General features: G+C 49.9%; 2 protein-coding genes across 2 annotated transcripts in view; both read left to right on the forward strand.

The window, feature by feature from the left end:
* The window catches only part of ttn.1 (titin, tandem duplicate 1), a 170,205-nt gene that overhangs the window by 43,559 nt on the left and 108,592 nt on the right, over window positions 1-18,054 (forward strand). Inside the window, exons 48-54 of the mRNA XM_068601488.1 lie at window positions 11,870-12,160; window positions 12,537-12,824; window positions 13,221-13,337; window positions 13,581-13,863; window positions 13,968-14,151; window positions 14,432-14,512; window positions 14,985-15,252. Of these exons, the coding sequence (XP_068457589.1) occupies window positions 11,870-12,160; window positions 12,537-12,824; window positions 13,221-13,337; window positions 13,581-13,863; window positions 13,968-14,151; window positions 14,432-14,512; window positions 14,985-15,252 (1,512 nt within the window). The remainder of the gene's footprint in view (window positions 1-11,869; window positions 12,161-12,536; window positions 12,825-13,220; window positions 13,338-13,580; window positions 13,864-13,967; window positions 14,152-14,431; window positions 14,513-14,984; window positions 15,253-18,054) is intronic.
* On the forward strand, window positions 48-11,776 carry LOC137803229 (titin-like). The gene is made up of 25 exons (XM_068601487.1): window positions 48-597; window positions 706-984; window positions 1,072-1,353; window positions 1,441-1,713; window positions 1,802-2,080; window positions 2,162-2,440; window positions 2,526-2,813; window positions 2,901-3,179; window positions 3,399-3,680; window positions 4,127-4,405; window positions 4,495-4,776; window positions 4,858-5,136; window positions 5,216-5,503; window positions 5,594-5,872; window positions 5,960-6,241; window positions 6,453-6,650; window positions 7,514-7,792; window positions 7,969-8,247; window positions 8,364-8,642; window positions 8,726-9,004; window positions 9,315-9,506; window positions 9,666-9,959; window positions 10,392-10,670; window positions 10,950-11,141; window positions 11,766-11,776. Exons 1-25 carry the CDS (start codon window positions 48-50, stop codon window positions 11,774-11,776), a joined length of 6,762 nt encoding a protein of 2,253 aa, XP_068457588.1.

The following is an 18,054-nucleotide window of genomic DNA, read 5'->3' on the forward strand; positions in this document are numbered from 1 at the left end:
GACTCGAGTGCAGATTCTCAGGCACCAAACCGCTCAAGACCAGATGGATGAGGGCAGGAAAGGAGCTGAAGTCGGGCCGGAGATACAAAGTTCAGAGCTCAGACAGAAGCTCTGTGCTGCAGATCCCTAAAGTCGAGGCGATCGACAGCGGTGAATACACCTTTGAGGTCTCAAACGATGCCGGGTCCAGTTCTTGTGAGGCAGACGTTACTGTCTTAGGTCAGTTCATCCCAAAGGTTCATATCTGTTCTGACACCTTCTATCGTCACAACCAACTTAACCTTTTATTTTGCACTTTGTATACAATAGATCAAATCATCCCACCGTCTTTCACGAGAAAACTGAAGCAGACGGAAGGTATCAAAGCCTCGTTTGCTCATCTGGAGTGTCTCGTCTCCGGCTCGCTGCCGATCACCGTGCAGTGGTACAGAGACGAGAAAGAGATCCAGACGGACGAGAAACACAAATGCACGTTCTTTGAGAACGTTGCTTTCCTGGAAATCTCTCACCTGGAGAGCAAAGACAGCGGCAGCTACACCTGCATCGCTAGCAACCGAGCGGGAACCGTCCAGTGCTCTGGGAGCCTGTTGGTCAAAGGTTGGTTTGTGGTCTTCATGAGCGGCTGATGCGACCGATCGGCGTCCTGAAGGATCTTTGTGACTGTGCGGCTCTCACGAGCGGCGTTTGGTTTCTTTTCTCTTCCAGAACCACCGTGCATTCTCGAAAAGCCCGAATCCATGAATGTGTTGCCGGGCTCCAAAGTCCAGTTGAACGTGCTGGTGTCCGGCACGCCGCCGCTCGCCATCAAGTGGTTTAAAAACAAGAAGGAGGTGTTATCCAGTGCCGACTGCTCCGTGGTCAAAGACAACACCTCCAGCTCACTGGAGCTCTTCTTTGCTAAAAGCTCCGATTCTGGAGACTATGTCTGTGAAGTCCAGAACGACGTGGGCTCCACTTCCTGCCAGGCAGCGCTCTTTGTCAAAGGTCAATATCGGTCGCTCCCTTTGAGCAGTTTCCTTTATCTTGTAGTGAACGCCATACGTAAGTAACTTCTGTCTGTATCTTTTTTAGAACCTCCTTTTTTCATGGAGAAACCTGAAGGCGTGTCAGTGGTGCGGGTGGGAGACAGGAAGCTGTTTGAGTGCAAGGTGTCTGGTTCCCCAGAGATGTCTGTGCATTGGTTCAGAGATGGAGCTGAGCTTCAGCAAAGTGTCAAACACAAGATGCTGTTCATGAACTCCATCGCCACCTTAGAGATTTGTGACGTTAGTGAAAATGACAGCGGGAAATACTTCTGCAAAGTCTGCAACGAAGCAGGAACCGAGAGCTGCTCGGTGGAGCTGCAAGTGAAAGGTTGGTTTCAGTGTTTCAGTGAAACAAAAACCTGAGTTTATATTGCATCTCTCAAACAAGTGTATTTAATGTGCGTTGTTATTTCAGAGCCTCCTCTGTTTGCTGAAGAGCTGACGTCTCTTCAAGTCGTTAAAGGTTCAACCGCAGCGTTTGCTTCCAAAGTGGCAGGAAGTGCTCCGTTCAAGGTCACATGGTCCAAAGATAAAAAGCCGATCAAATCCAGCAAAAAGCATATTGTTGAGAGTGAACACGTGAGCTTGAAAATCCAGGAGTGTGAAGCGGCAGACGTCGGTGTTTATCAGTGCGTGGTGGCCAATGAGGTTGGAAGTTGTACTGGCTTCGCCTCGCTGTCTCTGAAAGGTCGGTTTGACTGATGACTCTGACGCACACGAGGCCTTCAGCACTGAACACCATCTGGTGTTTAAAACACTTCTTTTCTTTCCTTTAGCTCCTCCAGCGTTTGTGAAGAAGATAGAGAGTGTGTCATGTACTCTGGGAGCTGTGGCGGTGTTTCGCTGCTCCGTAGAAGGTTCTCTGCCTCTCTCTGTACAATGGCAGAAAGACGAGATCTGGATCCCCGAGGATCCAACGGTGGAGAGAACGTTTGAGAACAATCAGGCCACTCTCAGGATTCCTTCCTGTGAGGCGACCCACGGGGGGAAGTACACCTGCCAGGTGGTCAACGAGGCCGGCCAGGACAAATGCACCGCCGCCCTCGTGGTGCAAGGTATAGACTCTTCCTCGGTACATTAAAGGTAGCTCTAATGCCGATGACAGGTGCACTCACCTCTTCTTCTCGGTGTTGTAGAACCACCTCGGATCCAAGAGAAGGCCGAGGTAGTCCAAGTGACTCGAGGAGATCCGGTGAGTCTGGAGTGCAGGCTCACCGGATCTCCTCAGATCAGGGTGAGCTGGTCCAAAGATGGCAAAGAGCTGCAGTCGAGCAGAAAGCATCGCCTGTCATACGAGAACAACCTCAGCAGTCTGAACATGAAGTCCTCTCAGATGGAGGATGGCGGGGAGTATCTGTTTGAAGCCACAAACTCTGTTGGGACTTGCAGCTGCAAAGTCACGCTGCTGGTTTTAGGTTCGTCACGTTATTAACTGATATCTTAAGTTGTAGACTTGTACCTTTTCTTTGACTAATCATCTTGTGTCATCGCTTTAAACAGAAGAGGTAATTCCTCCGACGTTCATAAGGAAGTTAACAAACATTCAAGCCGTTATGGGCTCAGTGGTGACCATGGAGTGCAAAGTGTCCGCTTCTCTTCCCATCTCGGTCGAGTGGCTCAAAGGGAAAGAAAAGATCGCCAAGAGCTCCAAATATGAGCTGGTGCACCTTGAGAACCGAGTGTGTCTGGAGTTCAAGCTGACCGAGGCTGCCGACACCGGTGCGTACTCCTGCGAGGTCACCAACGCCGCCGGCAGCTGCGTGTGCAGCGCTGTGCTCACGGCTAAAGGTCAGCTAGCATTCGAGGGTTCACTTGATCCGCCTGCCCTCAAAGGCCGCCGCTCACTGTGCTCTTCTGTTCTCTGTGCGGGTTTAGTGCCACCGAGGTTCACGGCTGAGCCCGAGTCTCAGGCCGTCACTCAGGAGTCCGCCGTGCTCTTCAGGAGTGGGTTTGAAGGAACGCCTCCGTTCACGGTGAAGTGGTTTAAGGAGCATGTGGAGCTGGTCACGGGCCCGTCCTGCACCATCCGGCTGGAGGAATACTCGTCCTCCCTGGAGCTCCACTCGGTGGGGACTCGGCAGGGCGGGACGTACTCTTGCCAAGTGAGCAACGAGGCCGGCCACGTGGAGAGTGCGGCCGAGTTGCTGGTGAAAGGTTGGACTATTCTTTTTTTCTTGTCCCTCATCATCGTTATGACTCAGCTAACATCTTTTTTTTCCATTTTCACAGCTACTCTTGTGTTTCATTTTGCTCACCTCTTCTTTCCTCACCAGAAAAACCTGCGTTGTTTTCAGACTCACCTTCCTCATTCGTCTCATTGATTCACAGGTTTCTTCATCCTGATAGTAACATGACCTTGTTTTGACTTTGCAGAACCACCTCAGTTCATCCAGAAGCTCCCTCCCAATACCTTTGTGAAGATGTGTGAGGGACATCGCTTTGAATGCAAAACCACTCCCGCACACTCCCTGAATATGTGCTGGTACAAAAACGACCAAAAGATTAGCGACGGAGGCAACTATAAAACAATGTTTGTTGACTCGACTGCGTACCTCCAGCTGAACAGCACTCAGTTTGAGGACAACGGCGTCTACACCTGTGAGGCCCAGAACGAGGCCGGCAGGGCGAGCTGCAGCAGCGTGCTCACAGTGCAAGGTCAGCTCTGCAGCAAGAGCCTCTGCAGCGCCGCCGCCTCTGAACCTGTGTAGCATGAACACGTCTGAATGAAAGTCCCTCATGGTGCACATCTAGATTTTCCCTCCTGAGTTTTTATGACTGTTCTTGGAGCCCTGTCTTGAAACGCAGCATGGACTCCTACAGCCCTTCTGTCTCTGAGACCAGACTCCTTTCCCCCGGTGTGTCGGACAGCATGAGTCTCTGTGTTTCCTCCTGTTGTACCGACTTGTGTCCTCCACTTTACCCTTTCCTCGACCCTTGACCTAGTTCATTTCTCAGATGTTCTCTCACTAATGATCTTTCTGTGGGCTTCTGGATGGATTCCTCTCGCATGGACTGAATTTCAGCATGAAACTCAACTTCCCATGAAACTGCCCACCCAAATTGCTTGCAGTGTGTTAACATACCTGTAAAATATCTTCCAGAGTCACCGTCCTTTATCAAAACTCCAAGTCCAGTAGAGGGCATTAAAGGGAAAGACGCCAGCCTCCACTGTGAGATGGCCGGCACTCAGCCGTTCCAGGTTAACTGGTACAAAGACAAGAGGCCATTGAAGGAGAGCAGGAAGTACAAGATGGTCAGTGACGGCAGCTCTGCCACGCTTCACCTCATGAAGCTGGAGCAGGACGACGCCGGCCTCTACGAGTGCAGAGTGTCAAACAGCGTAGGAAGTGGAACCTGCCACTCCACCGTTACCCTCAAAGGTTGGTTTAGCATCGCTTAGCTGGTTTAGCGTCCTCAGCGTCTCGGTGTGAAGACCTCTGCTGACCTCTGATCTCTCGTCACTGTTCAGAACAACCGGCGTTCGTCAACAAACTGTCGGACGCGTCGGTGACAGTCGGCCAGCAGCTGAGGCTGACGGCTACGGTGAGGGGCTCTGAGCCTCTGTCTGTGTCCTGGGTCCAGGACAAGGACCACGTCCTCAGAGACGGCGACAACAGGAAGATCAGCTTTGAGAGTAACGTGGTCACCCTCGTGGTGCCCAGAGCCGACTCCGCCTCAGCCGGCAGATACACCTGCCGGCTGAGCAACGACTCTGGAGTCGTGGAGTCTGTCTCCCAAGTGACCGTTCTAGGTTTGTAGACATCCATCCTCCAGAGCGTGAGCGGCAGAGTGAGGATTCCTTCAGCTTAATATCTCCTTCCCTGATTTCTAGAACCCGCCGCTATAGAGGATAGCCCTGAGTCCCTGAACGTGAAGTCAGGAGACAACACGGCTCTTGAAGTCACAGTGTCTGGCTCTCCAGACCTGAAGACAAAGTGGTACAAGGACAACAAAGCGCTGTCTGCTGGAGCCAAGTATCAGATGTCCTTCACCAAGAAGGTTTGCTCCCTGAAGATCCGCTCTGCGGACAAAGCAGACGCTGGAGAATACAAGCTGGAGGTCTCAAACCCTGTGGGCACGGCCTCTTGTAGAACCAGGCTCTCGGTCTCAGGTGGGTTCCTCTCCTCTTGTGGTTCCTCTTCACGATCAGGTAGCTCTGAAATGCTTCATGACTTGTTTGTGTTTTATAGATAAATTGATTCCTCCGAGCTTCATCAGGAAGCTGAGAGACGCCCACCTGGTTGTGGGTAAGCCGGGTGAGATGGAGTGCAAGGTCACCGGCTCCGCTCCTTTAACGACCTCCTGGTTCCACAACGGCCAGGAGATCCGGAGCGGACCCGACTGTGACATTAGCTGCTCTGATAACAGCTGCACGCTGAGCGTTCCCAGCATCCGGATGTCCGATTCTGGCAAGTACACGTGCAAAGCCGTGAACGCTGCCGGAGCCAGCGAGACCAGCGCCTCCATCAACGTGACAGGTGAGTCTTCGTGTTGAACCCACTCGGGACCGGACTCTTTACAGGAAGCTCATATTTATCTTTCAACGCGCCCTTTTTATCTGAACCCAGAACCTCCATCTTTTGTGGAAATACCCGAAGCAAAGGAAACTTTGCCGGGCAAGAATGTGTCCTTCTCTGCTAAAGTGAAAGGCAGCGCCCCCCTGAGGGTGAAATGGTTCAGGGGAGCCAAGGAGATGCAGCACGGGCGAGGCTGCGAGATCGCCCTCAAGGGCGACGTGGCCACTCTGGTGCTTCACAAAGTGGAAAAGTCCCACGCAGGAGAGTACACCTGCCAGATCATCAACGAGGCGGGCAAGGAGAGCTGCCCCGCCAACCTGAGTGTGAAAGGTTTGTTAGGCAGATAGATCTCTTCAACCATCTGAGCACTTCTCAAGGGGTTTCTTCTGTAACTGATGATGGACTTGCCTCTCTCAGAACCAGTCCACTTCGTGAAGAAGCTCAGGGCCGTGTCCTCTGAGAAGGGCAAGCCTCTGAGGCTGGAGGTCACGTTCGCTGGAACCCCCAGAGTCAATGTGACCTGGAAGAAGGACGGGGATCTCATCTGGGCCTCGTACCAGTACAATGTGATCCCCACAGACACCTCCTGCATCCTGGAGGTGCTGAACGCGGACCGCCTGGAGGCGGCCGGTCGATACTCTTGTGAAGTAGACAACGGGGTCGGAAGCGACCGATGCGAAGCTCAAGTGTCGATCCTAGGTAAAACCCTTCATGTGCATGTTTTTGTAGTTTCATTTGTAATAATTAATTTATTCAGTCATTTATTCCTCATGAAAAGCTCTGAAGTTTAACCAAACCATCATCGCCACCATCACATCTTTCACTTCAGAGCGGCCGTACTTTGTCGACCCGATGGAGCCGCTGGAGGTCGCACTGGGCGACGCAGTTACTCTGAAATGTCGTATCTTAGGAACTCCCGACATCTCCGTCGCTTGGTTTAAATCTGACGGGAAGCTGCGCAAGTCCAACACTTGCTCAGCGGACTTCAGTAACGGCGTCGCCACTTTGAAACTCACCAAAACGACCAGCTGCGACCACGGAGAATACGTCTGCAAGGCAGAGAACCGGGTGGGCTCGGCCTCGGCCAGCTGTCACGTGGCGGTGAAAGGTGATGCTCGTTTCCATTCTCCTCTCCTGTGTTCATGTTGACTGTGGATCGGTGGTTAGCATGCTCGTCTTTCACTCAGGGGACCGGTGGTTTGAGCCCCGTCTTTGCTCGTCTGCGTGTCCTTTTTGAGACACTTAACTCGTTGAAAACTGTGGAACCAGTGTTGTCTCCAGACCTCCTTTTCTGTGTGTTTGAGTGTTTTCCCTGTTTGAGTCGTCGTTGGAAGCCTGCATTGATTCCAATACTTGTGTTTATTGTATGTATTTCTTCAGCAAAGTCTTGGGAAAAAAAAAATGTATATCTGCGAAAAAAATCACTTTTAAAAGATATTTTGATGGTAACTATGAACATCCAGCATGATATGAGCCAGATTCCCCAAAAAAAGCCTCCTGAAGCGTCAATAAGACACCTTTATGGAAAGTTTAGGACCTAGAGAATCAGAATCTGCAACAACAATCACAATAAAACAGTTTTCAGTCATAAAACTGTGTCGTTCGGTTTAAAAATGGGAATATTACGTATTTTTTGCCAAAAGATTGTCTGAATGGGGCATGCTGGGACTTAAAATGGCCACGGGAGGATTTTCGCGTCCGGTTTCGAAAAGGTTAAGCCTGAACCCGTTGCTGTGTCTCCGTGTGGAAGGAATGTGAGTCTCTTTGGATAAAAGCTAAATGAAATGTAATGCTGCTAGCGCTAACCCTGTGCATCCTCCAGTGACGTCGATGGGATGCACGTGAACGTCTTTCTCTCAGTAGCTCTCTGTTTGATAGCAGTTGCACGTCATCCGTCCGGTCAGAGCGACCCTCGGCGTGAAGGTCAATGCATGGCAGCGTAACGGTGTCTAACGTCACAATGCTTCTCAGAACCGGTGCGCTTCATCCAGAAGCTGCAGGACTCTGCGTTCAGCGTGGGCCGGCCGCTCACGCTGCGCTGCTCGTACGCCGGCAGCCAGAGGGTCTGCGTCACGTGGAGAAAGGACGGCAGGCTGATCTGGGCCTCCTACCAGTACAACGTCAGAACCACAGACTCGTGCTGCGTGCTGGACGTCCTCAACAGCGACCGGCCCGAGGCAGCTGGAATGTACACCTGTGAAATTTCCAACAGCGCAGGGACGGACGTGTGCCACGCTCGCGTCAGCTTAGGTAAAGTCACAAAGCCTTAACACTCATCTGCTTTCAGCTCCTCACTAACCGGGTGGACAGCAGAGGCCTCCTGAGGTCACAGTAGGTTTTAAACATGATCTCTGTTGGTGACCCTGCTGCCTGCCTGCATAACAAAAGGTAGGCTTCATGCAACTAACCCCAGCATTGCTCCTCAGAACCGGCTCGCTTTGTGGAAAAGCTGCAGGACACTTATTTCAGACTCGGAGAACCTTTGACCCTCAAGTGCAAGTTCACTGGAAGTCAGAGAATCTGTGTGACCTGGAAGAAGGACGGCAAACTGATCTGGGCTTCCTACCAGTACAACGTCAAGACCACCAACGACACCTGCGTCCTGGAGGTGCTCAACAGCGACCGAGAAGAGGCCGTCGGACAATACTCGTGTGAAGTCAGTAACGCTGAAGGGACGGATATCTGCCACGCTAACGCCAAGCTAGGTAAAGCAGCTGAGCAGCTCACCCCACGGGGTTTCATATGCATGCCACCATCATGTAACAGCCTAACTATTACTGCTCTCACTATCTAACACCCGCACTGCTCATTCATTTCTTAGAACCGGTTCGCTTTGTGAGAAAACTGAGAAACAGCTTCTATAAACTGGGCCGCCCTCTGACTCTGGAGGTCTCGTTCATCGGCAGCCAGAGGATTCACGTCAGCTGGATGAAAGATAGCAAACTCATCTGGGCGTCGTACAAGTACAATGTTAAAACTACCAAGTTCTCCAGCGCCCTGGAGGTTCTCAACAGTGACCGTCGGGAAGCCGTGGGGAAATACTCTTGCGAGATCTCTAATTCAGAGGCCACCGCGGTCTGCCACGCTGTGGTTCACATAGGTAAACCCACTAACGAATGCAGCTCGTGACCTGGCCAGCTGTAGCTGTGAAACATGCAACTAACACCGCATTACCTCCTGTAGAACCTGTGCGCTTTATAAAAGAGCTGGAGGACACCACCTTCATGCTGGGCCGGCCACTGTCGCTCTACTGCGCGTACAGCGCCAGTCCCAAGGTCTCCGTGAGCTGGAGGAAGGATGGGAAACCAGTCTGGGCCTCCTACAAGTACAACGTGAAGACCACAGAGAACGCCTGCGTCCTGGAGGTGCTCAACAGCGACCGCGAGGAAGCAGCAGGGAGATACTCGTGTGAAGTCTCTAACTCTGAGAACTCGGCTATCTGCTACGCTCAGGTCACACTAGGTAACGGTCCTAACATGGAGGCTCCTTGTTGGGATTTTTAAACAAACACAATGCATCATGGGACATTAGGCTTGATCTATTATTGATTTGATGTGTGGCATCGAAACATCCATTAGTGTTCCCTGTTTGGTCAACCAGATGGAGGGACTGAAGGTGGCAAAGTTTTACTATAGTTCATTTTGGGGAACAGAACACGTCTCCGCTGTTTTTGGTTGAACATCTGAAACAACGAGCCTCATCTGCAGTTTAACTGGTTAGCTTACTTGCTAACTTCCCCTCACATGACCCCTTGCGTCCTTGCCTCTCTCAGAACCCGTGCGCTTTGTGAAGAAGCTGGAAGACGTGACCTTTAGGGTCGGCCAGCCTCTGAGGCTTCAGGTCACGTTCTCGGGCAGCCAGCTCGTGCACGTGAGCTGGACCAAAGACGGCAAACCGGTCTGGGCGTCCTACCGGTACAACGTCAGGACCACGGATAACTCCTGCATCCTGGAGGTCCTCAACAGTGACAGAGAGGAGGCTGCTGGGAGATATTCCTGTGAAATATCCAATGCTAGTAGCGCTGCTGTGTGCCACGCTCACGTCAGACTCGGTAACTGCCTAACACGCCCACCGGTTGCTGGTTCCCACTTCATGACCCACTAACACCGTGTTGCTTCTCCAGAACCCGTGCGCTTTGTGAACCGGCTGGAAGACGTCTCGTACCGCCTGGGCGACCCGTTGAGTCTCACGTGCACATACGCCGGCAGTCAGCGAGTGCACGTGAGCTGGACGAAGGACGGCAAGCTCATCTGGGCTTCGTACCAGTACAATGTGAAGACCAGCGACTCCTCGTGCACTTTAGAAGTCCTCAATAGTGACAGACAGGAAGCCGCCGGGCTCTACAGCTGCCAGCTCTCTAACACAGAAGGTTCAGCCGTCTGCAACGCGTACGTCAGTGTTAGAAGCTCAAAGAAAGGTACAAGCACTAACACTCACCATCCATCAGGAGCTAACAGCAGAGGCTCATCCTGCTCTCAGGCTGGTCTGTTCCACTGGTTCTCTCTTCTGTCGTCCATCTGGTCTCTGAACACCTGAGACCAACGTTTATATTCTGAGTGCACTCCTGTTTCCTCTTTAAGATAAAGTTTGGCTCTACATGGGCTGCAAATAATGAATTATTTGTATCCTGACCAATGTCTTGTAATGAATAAAACCAATGGAAGCCTTGATGGAATGGGAAGACGAGAGGAAGAACCTTCTGGAATGAGTTAAACCTTGTGGAACAAGCCGGGAGTACGATGGGACTCTTCCTGCTCCGCTTATCAACAGTAACAATAATCAAGAATAACGTTTGCTTCTGCTTGCTCACCATCACCTCTGGAACTAACAACATCACTGCTTCTCCCAGAACCGGCTCGTTTCATCAGGAAGCTGGAAAACATCGCGTTCAGAGTCGGCGGGCCGCTGACGCTCAGGGTGGCGTTCTCCGGCAGCAAGAGAGTGAGCGTGAGCTGGAGGAAAGACGGCAGGCCCATCTGGGCCTCTTATCAGTACAACGTCAGGACCAGCGACTGCAGCTGCGTTCTGGAAGTCCTCAACAGCGACCGAGAGATCGCTCGAGGAAGATACACGTGTGAAATTTCCAATGCAGAAGGCTCTGATATCTGCTATGCTAATGTCACGCTAGGTAACACTAACCAAACCGCCCCGTGCTTGTCGTGGCCATCTTTTCATGCATGAAGCGAATCATTCATCGCGTAGCTAGCAGTGCTACTCACATAGTCTCCTCATGCCTGCAGGCTTTCTTGCGTTCATGAACAGGTAAATCTCGCTTCACATAGTTTCACTTTCTACGCATGGAAACATCAACGGATTCCTTTGGATTCTGCGTCGCAACACAGTTTTTCGTCCTCCGCATGCAAAGATCCGTGGCGTCCATGACTGACTCCACCGTTGCTCCTCTCAGAACCCGTCCGCTTCGTGAAGAAACTGGAGGACGTCAGCCACGAGCTGGGTCAGCCTCTGAGCCTGGAGTGCCGCTACGCCGGCAGCCAGAGGGTCTACGTGACGTGGAAGAAGGACAATAAGCTGATCTGGGCCTCTTACCAGTACAACGTCAAAACCAGCGACTCCTCCTGCGTTCTGGAGGTCCTCTACAGTGACAGAGCCACGGCCGCGGGAAAATACACTTGTGAAATATCCAATGCAGAAGGAAGTGACACCTGTCACGCTCATGTTAAAATAGGTAACGCAGTAACATGATTCACTAATGTGGGTGCAGCTCCTAACCTCGGGTCCTTATCGGGTCCAGTTCCTAACCTCAGGTCCTTATCGGGTCCAGTTCCTAACCTCGGGTCCTAACCTTGTGTCCTTACCAGTCCAGTTCCTAACCTTGGGTCCTTATCAGATCCAGTTTCTAACCTTGTGTCCTTTTAGGGTCCCGTTTGTGACCTTGTTTCCTTATCAGGTCCAGGTCCTAAGCTTGTGTACTTATCGGGTCCAGTTCGTAACCTTGTGTCCTAACCTCGGGTCCTCGTCTCCCGGTCCGGTGTTTGTTGTAACAGAAGACTCTCGGTACCGGCTGAAAGGTCCTGTAGTGGTGTTCAGGGTTGACTGATCCTGTTTGTTGGGTTTGGAGAGAGACTTCATAACGAGAGCATGTTTGGTGTCTTTATGGTTCCATCAGATGAATATTTGCTTGCTCATAAAGGGATCAGTAGACAGGGAGTTCATTGTGTTGCCTTTGTGTTGCGTGTTGTCGCCTTTGTTTCCTTTGTGTCAGTGCTGCAGTGACGAAGGCCCGGTGGCCTGGTGAACCTTCGTTTCGACTCCTTTCCCAAAGTCCCAACGTGGCCTTGAGTGTCTTGTCTTTCTCTCCATGAACAGAGCGCAAAGTGCCTCCAAACTTCACCAAGAAGCCCTCTGAGTCCATGATGGACTCCGTGGGTAAGACGGTGAAGATGGAGGGCCGGGTGTCCGGCTCCCAGCCGCTGGAGGTCACCTGGTACAAAGACGACAGGGAGATCTACAACTCCGACAAGTACGAGGCCAGCTTCCAGAACAACGTGGCGGTGCTGAACGTCAGAGCCTCGAGCAGCTCTGACGGAGGCGTTTACACCTGCACGGCCTCCAACGAGGCCGGAAAGGCGTCCTGCCGGGTTTCTCTCTCCATCACAGGTACGAGTGGAGGTTTGTCTTCTGTGTTTGATTCAAAGCTGCTCAGGATTGGGGTTCACAGGCTGATCTGGAAGCTCTTCACTCCTGTTTGTGACCAGACCACCTGTGGCTCTCTCCATCACACAAATGTCCATCATACAGGGATGTCAACAAATAACGTTCTGGCCAACGTTGCTTTTTTTCCCTGTGGTGACTCGTGTGAACTGTCAACCTAACCCGCAGCAGCAAGTGTTCGGTCTTCAGGGTTTGATAGATATCAACTAAGTAATTGCAGAGTTGTAGTGTTTGTGTCCCTGATTGTAAAACGCTGCAGTCTTTCATGACTGCACGTCAGGTAGTTGTGTGTTTGAGAAGCTGCTTCTCTCCCATCATTCAGAAAGCGGCCAGGCTCCAACGTTCGATGTCCCTCTGGAGCCGGTGACGACGAGCGAGGGCGAGAAGCTGAGCCTTAAATGCCACGTCAGCGGCTCTCCTCCTCTGACCGTCCAGTGGATGAAGGACAGGAGGGAGCTCAAGTCCAGCGGAAACACCAGAATCACCTTCGTTGGAGGAGCGGCGTGTCTGGAGGTCAGCCCAGTGTCAAAGAGCGATGGCGGGGATTACCTCTGCAAGGCCAGCAACGCAGCCGGCAGCAACTTCTGCAAGTCCAGGGTCACGTTAAAAGGTAGCGCTCATTTACTGCCCTTTACTGCGGTAGTTCACTTCTCATTCTCCACAGTATGGAGGATCGTTTGACACCAGCGGATCCACCAGTGGTCCAGACCTTCTGACCCGGTTGGGCTGCTTAACGTTGTGTTTGGTGGCCCGTGGTTATTAGGGCCACTTTCTAACCCAAGCACTATTGAAACGCTTTAGCTTTTGTCACGAGGAATTCTGCTCTGTTGACTTTGAGTTTAACTGATACAATCAGGCAAAACAACTATTATTTAACTTAATTTCAAATCGCCTTCATGAAGAAACAAGTCCAGTTGAGTTTGGTGACTCTGTCGTTGGATCAGTGGCGTTATTGAGCTCCTTGGTGTCAGAGGAAGCTGGACTCACCACCGTGATCTCTTTTCAGATGAAGGAGCCAAAGTTTCCCTCAGCAAGACCACCTCCCCGGCTGCTGCTGCTCCGGTCAAAAGGCTCGACAACCTCTTCTTCATCGAGGAGCTTCAGAACATTTCCGCCTCAGAGAGTAAGTGCAATGTGAGAGGACGCGTGTCCTGACTGATCTGTAGATTAACGTCCTCTTAAAGAGTCCTTATGGGAAACACCACAGACCTAAATGAGAGGAAGTGTTTGTTCCTGTTAGAACCAGTTCCCCGATGGGCACACATCGGCCCAATCCGAGACAGAAACAACTCAGGGGGAGTCAGGATCAGATGAAGGACTTTAGCTTCAACCTGAAGTTACATGATTTCTAATTCCTGCTTTGCAGAGGGCACCGCAACCTTCATCGCCAAGATTGGAGGCGACCCGATCCCCAGCGTGAAGTGGATGAAGGGGAAGTGGAGGCAGATCACCCCTGGGGGTCGCATCACCATCGAGCACAAAGGCCAAGACGCCAAAATGGAGATCAATGAGGTCACCAAGTCCGACTCCGGCCTCTACCGGTGCGTCGCCACCAGCCGACACGGAGAGATCGAGTGCAGCGCCGAGATGGAGGTCACCAAGAAGGAGGAGGCAGCGGGACTCGGAGACATCCGGACGAGGCTGAAGAAGTAAGGGAGAGATGGATCTCTGACTCTGACTCGTGAACATCTGGGACGGATTCATACATTTCTTTTGCATACCGGCTCTGATTGTGTGTTTTGATATTTGTCAGGACTCCCTCGAAGCAGAGGAGTCCCAAGAAAGAGGAAGACCTCAATATTGTGGAGCTGCTCCGAGGTCGCGACCCCAAAGAATACGAGGGGGTCCTGCAGGAGCACGGCATCCACGACTTCCGCCTCATCCTGCAGGCGGTCGAGTTCCTCAAGAGGGAGAAGGAGATGAAGTCCGGAAAAGGGGTGAGAGAGAGAAACCACCGGAGGTTTGACTGACGCTGACGATCAGAATCTATGTTCATTATTGTCATAATAATAATAACAATAAGCTATGATCAGACAGTATTGATCACATCGAGCAGGTTCAGTGGTGTGGTATCTGAACATGAGACACAGAGAACAGAGGTCACCGTTACCACCATGTCCTCACTGACTGGGCTAACGTTATAAGCTAACGTTGAAAGCTAACGTTGTGAGCTGGCATTGTAAGCTAGCGTTGCTAACATAGTGTTTTCCGCTGCAGGAGGTGGAGCACGGCGGCCTCGTGGAAGAGGAGGACATGGCCCGACTCATCCAGCAGCTGGAGGGACGCGCTGGCACAGAGGTACCCGACTGGCTGAAACCAGTCAACCCTAACCATGAGCTCAGCTTCTGGGGAAGTTCTCCACCAGGTTCACCGCCGAGATGGATCTCGAATCTTCATTGTCTCTCTGTAATGAAACACAACATGAAGCTCAGCGAAGACGTTTGAAGCTGCATTCATCAGTTTGACCACTAGTTGGCGTCCTTAACTTCATGTCTAATGTGTTTTATGCAGTTTGAGAAGAAGACCTGAAGACAAAAGTGAGAGCTAAAGAAAGCTCCTCCATGTGTGTCAGCCATGCCCCAAACACAACAAGAAGTCGACCATTTTGAATTTGTGTGAAAATATGGGCGCTCTACTTTAATAAACTCCTCGTAGGGCATGAACTGTTTTATGGTTGGAAATGACTGGATGTCATATTCAAAACAGTTTAATGTTCTGAAGTCTTTCTGCCGTAACGATTAAAGGTTTGAACCCGGTTTTGAACCCTCAGCCCGTCTCCGTGGTGGAGGACATCAGCGACCAGACGACGGCCGAGAACCAGAGCGCGTCCTTCGAGTGCCGGATCCGGATCAACTACCCGGAGATCAGCCTCACCTGGTACAAAGGCACCCAGAAGCTGGACGCCGGAGACAAGTACGACATCAGCAGCGCGGGAGAGCTCCACGCTCTGCGCATCAAGAGCTGCCAGCTCAAAGACCAGGGCAGCTACCGCGTGGTGTGTGGGCCGCACATCTCCAACGCCAAGCTCACCGTCACAGGTCAGTGTGAGCGCCACCTGCTGGCCTCGTGGCCTCACGGGAGCTGGAGTCCTGCAGACTAACACCAACCACTGACCTCTTAGAACCTGCTGCTGGTTCTGTTCCTGTTGTGTTCTGTGTTTCTTTCGCCTCGCAGTTCTTTTATACAGTATTAATATTAATACTTTGAATCAATAACTTCCAAGGTCAGTGAACGCCACTGTGCCGTCTTCGAGTGCCAATTGTCCTTCAACAACGCTTCAGACACATGGTGCAAAGGCTCATGGGAGCTCAGAGAGAGCCTCAAGTACCGCTTCAGGACCGACGTCCGCAACGTTATGTTCATCTGCGGAATATTTAATAAGAGAAGAAAATACCTACATCTGCTTTTAGAGTTTCACAATACTGACCAAACAATTCAGTGTTAAATATCTTTTATGATTAATTGTGTAATTATTTATAGACACAATATTCACCATTTTTACTAATAACATACATTATTATTTTCCTACATTTTTCTCACATTGCTTTCACGTGTTTGACTCATTTTCTCAATGACACTTTGTCAGACTGTAGTGTGAGCAGCGTGTGTACACATCTGTGTATATATGTATACATATACACATTATTAATGTCTCCGTCAGGCGTTGCCACTCTGGAGCCGATGGAAGAAGCTCGCAGCTCCGCTGAGTTCCTCATGTCAGACCGAGGTCGGTAGTTCAATCCCTTCTTTACGTTTGTGGAGCTCCTCTTGGTTACTCAGTTAACCCGTGTCCACTTGTCCTTTCACAGAGGTAGAGCTAAGCAGCGCTCCTCAGAGTGAGTACCTTCAGACATTGAAGGACCTTCAGACACTAAAGTACCTTCAGACACTAAAGGACCTTCAGACACTAAAGTACCTTCAGACACTAAAGGACCTTCAGACACTAAAGTACCATCAGACATTAAAGTACCTTCAGACATTAAAGTACCATCAGACATTAAAGTACCTTCAGACACTAAAGTACCTTCAGACACTAAAGTACCATCAGACATTAAAGTACCTTCAGACATTAAAGTACCTTCAGACACTAAAGTACCTTCAGACACTAAAGTACCATCAGACATTAAAGTACCTTCAGACATTAAAGTATCTTCAGACATTAAAGTATCTTCAGACATTAAAGTACCTTCAGACACTAAAGTACCATCAGACATTAAAGTACCTTCAGACACTAAAGGACCTTCAGACATTAAAGGACCTTCAGACACTAAAGTACCATCAGACATTAAAGTACCTTCAGACACTAAAGTACCATCAGACATTAAAGTACCTTCAGACACTAAAGTACCATCAGACATTAAAGTACCTTCAGACACTAAAGGACCTTCAGACATTAAAGTACCTTCAGACACTAAAGTACCTTCAGACATTAAAGTACCTTCAGACATTAAAGGACCTTCAGACATTAAAGTACCTTCAGACACTAAAGTACCATCAGACATTAAAGTACCTTCAGACACTAAAGTACCTTCAGACATTAAAGTACCTTCAGACATTAAAGTACCTTCAGACATTAAAGGACCTTCAGACATTAAAGTACCTTCAGACACTAAAGTACCTTCAGACACTAAAGTACCTTCAGACATTAAAGGACCTTCAGACACTAAAGTACCTTCAGACACTAAAGTACCTTCAGACATTAAAGTACCTTCAGACACTAAAGTACCTTCAGACATTAAAGTACCTTCAGACATTAAAGTACCTTCAGACACTAAAGGACCTTCAGACATTAAAGTACCTTCAGACACTAAAGGACCTTCAGACATTAAAGTACCTTCAGACATTAAAGTACCTTCAGACACTAAAGTACCTTCAGACATTAAAGTACCTTCAGACATTAAAGTACCTTCAGACACTAAAGGACCTTCAGACATTAAAGTACCTTCAGACACTAAAGGACCTTCAGACATTAAAGTACCATCAGACATTAAAGTACCTTCAGACATTAAAGTACCTTCAGACATTAAAGTACCTTCAGACATTAAAGTACCTTCAGACATTAAAGTACCTTCAGACATTAAAGTACCTTCAGACACTAAAGGACCTTCAGACATTAAAGTACCATCAGACACTAAAGTACCTTCAGACACTAAAGGACCTTCAGGTCTATGAGATCAGATAAAATGCAGAATGATGTGAACGTGAGCTGATTGAAGTGTTTTCAACCTTCAGACGTCACCGACTCGTCGCTTTCCGTTCCAGAAGCAGCTGCTCTGTTCGTTGGAGGTGAGGCTTCCTGCCAAGCTTTGACTCTTTGACTCTTTGACTCTCAGATCGTGTCATTCATTATCTTCTTTCTGCCTAAAGAGTCTTCCAAGTTGTATCTCTATGAAGAGTGCACACAAGTGAAAGGTACTTTCAGACTAACTCACCTCACACTAGATTAATTCTTTGAGTGAAGAATCTCCGCCCTAAACCCTTCTTCATCCTCCTCATCTTCCTCATCCTCCTGTAACTCTCATCCCAGTAATGGTGTGATCAGTGTGAGCTTTCTTATTAATTCAGCCATCGTTTGAAGAACTTCAGAACTCAAGAGGACGGCGTTATGTTCATGAGATCAGACACTGAGCTTTAGTCTGTCAAAGCTAATAAACCTTGAGATTCACAGAGATTTATTAACATCATAATACATTTCATTTATCCAGATTCAAGTCTGAATTCAACATTTTAAGATGGAAGCAGATCATTGTTCAGTTTTTAGAGTTTAAATCAAAATGTCTCAACGACGAGTTTGAGAAGAGTCATCAAGGCGAGTTTGATCTAGAACTCTGTGAAGGAGA

This window comes from Clinocottus analis, unplaced genomic scaffold (assembly GCF_023055335.1).
Source record: "Clinocottus analis isolate CAN_PGR_092001 unplaced genomic scaffold, fCliAna1.0.p SCAF_50, whole genome shotgun sequence".
Lineage (NCBI taxonomy): Eukaryota > Metazoa > Chordata > Actinopteri > Perciformes > Cottidae > Clinocottus > Clinocottus analis.

Excerpts from the sequence above, each read along its gene's own strand:
- LOC137803229 (XM_068601487.1), top strand. The coding sequence starts at position 48 with ATGAGGGCAGGAAAGGAGCTGAAGTCGGGCCGGAGATACAAAGTTCAG. Across the intron at positions 1,354-1,440 it reads GGTGGAGCTGCAAGTGAAAG|AGCCTCCTCTGTTTGCTGAA; the intron begins GTTGGTTTCAGT and ends TTGTTATTTCAG. Across the intron at positions 3,681-4,126 it reads CAGCGTGCTCACAGTGCAAG|AGTCACCGTCCTTTATCAAA; the intron begins GTCAGCTCTGCA and ends AATATCTTCCAG.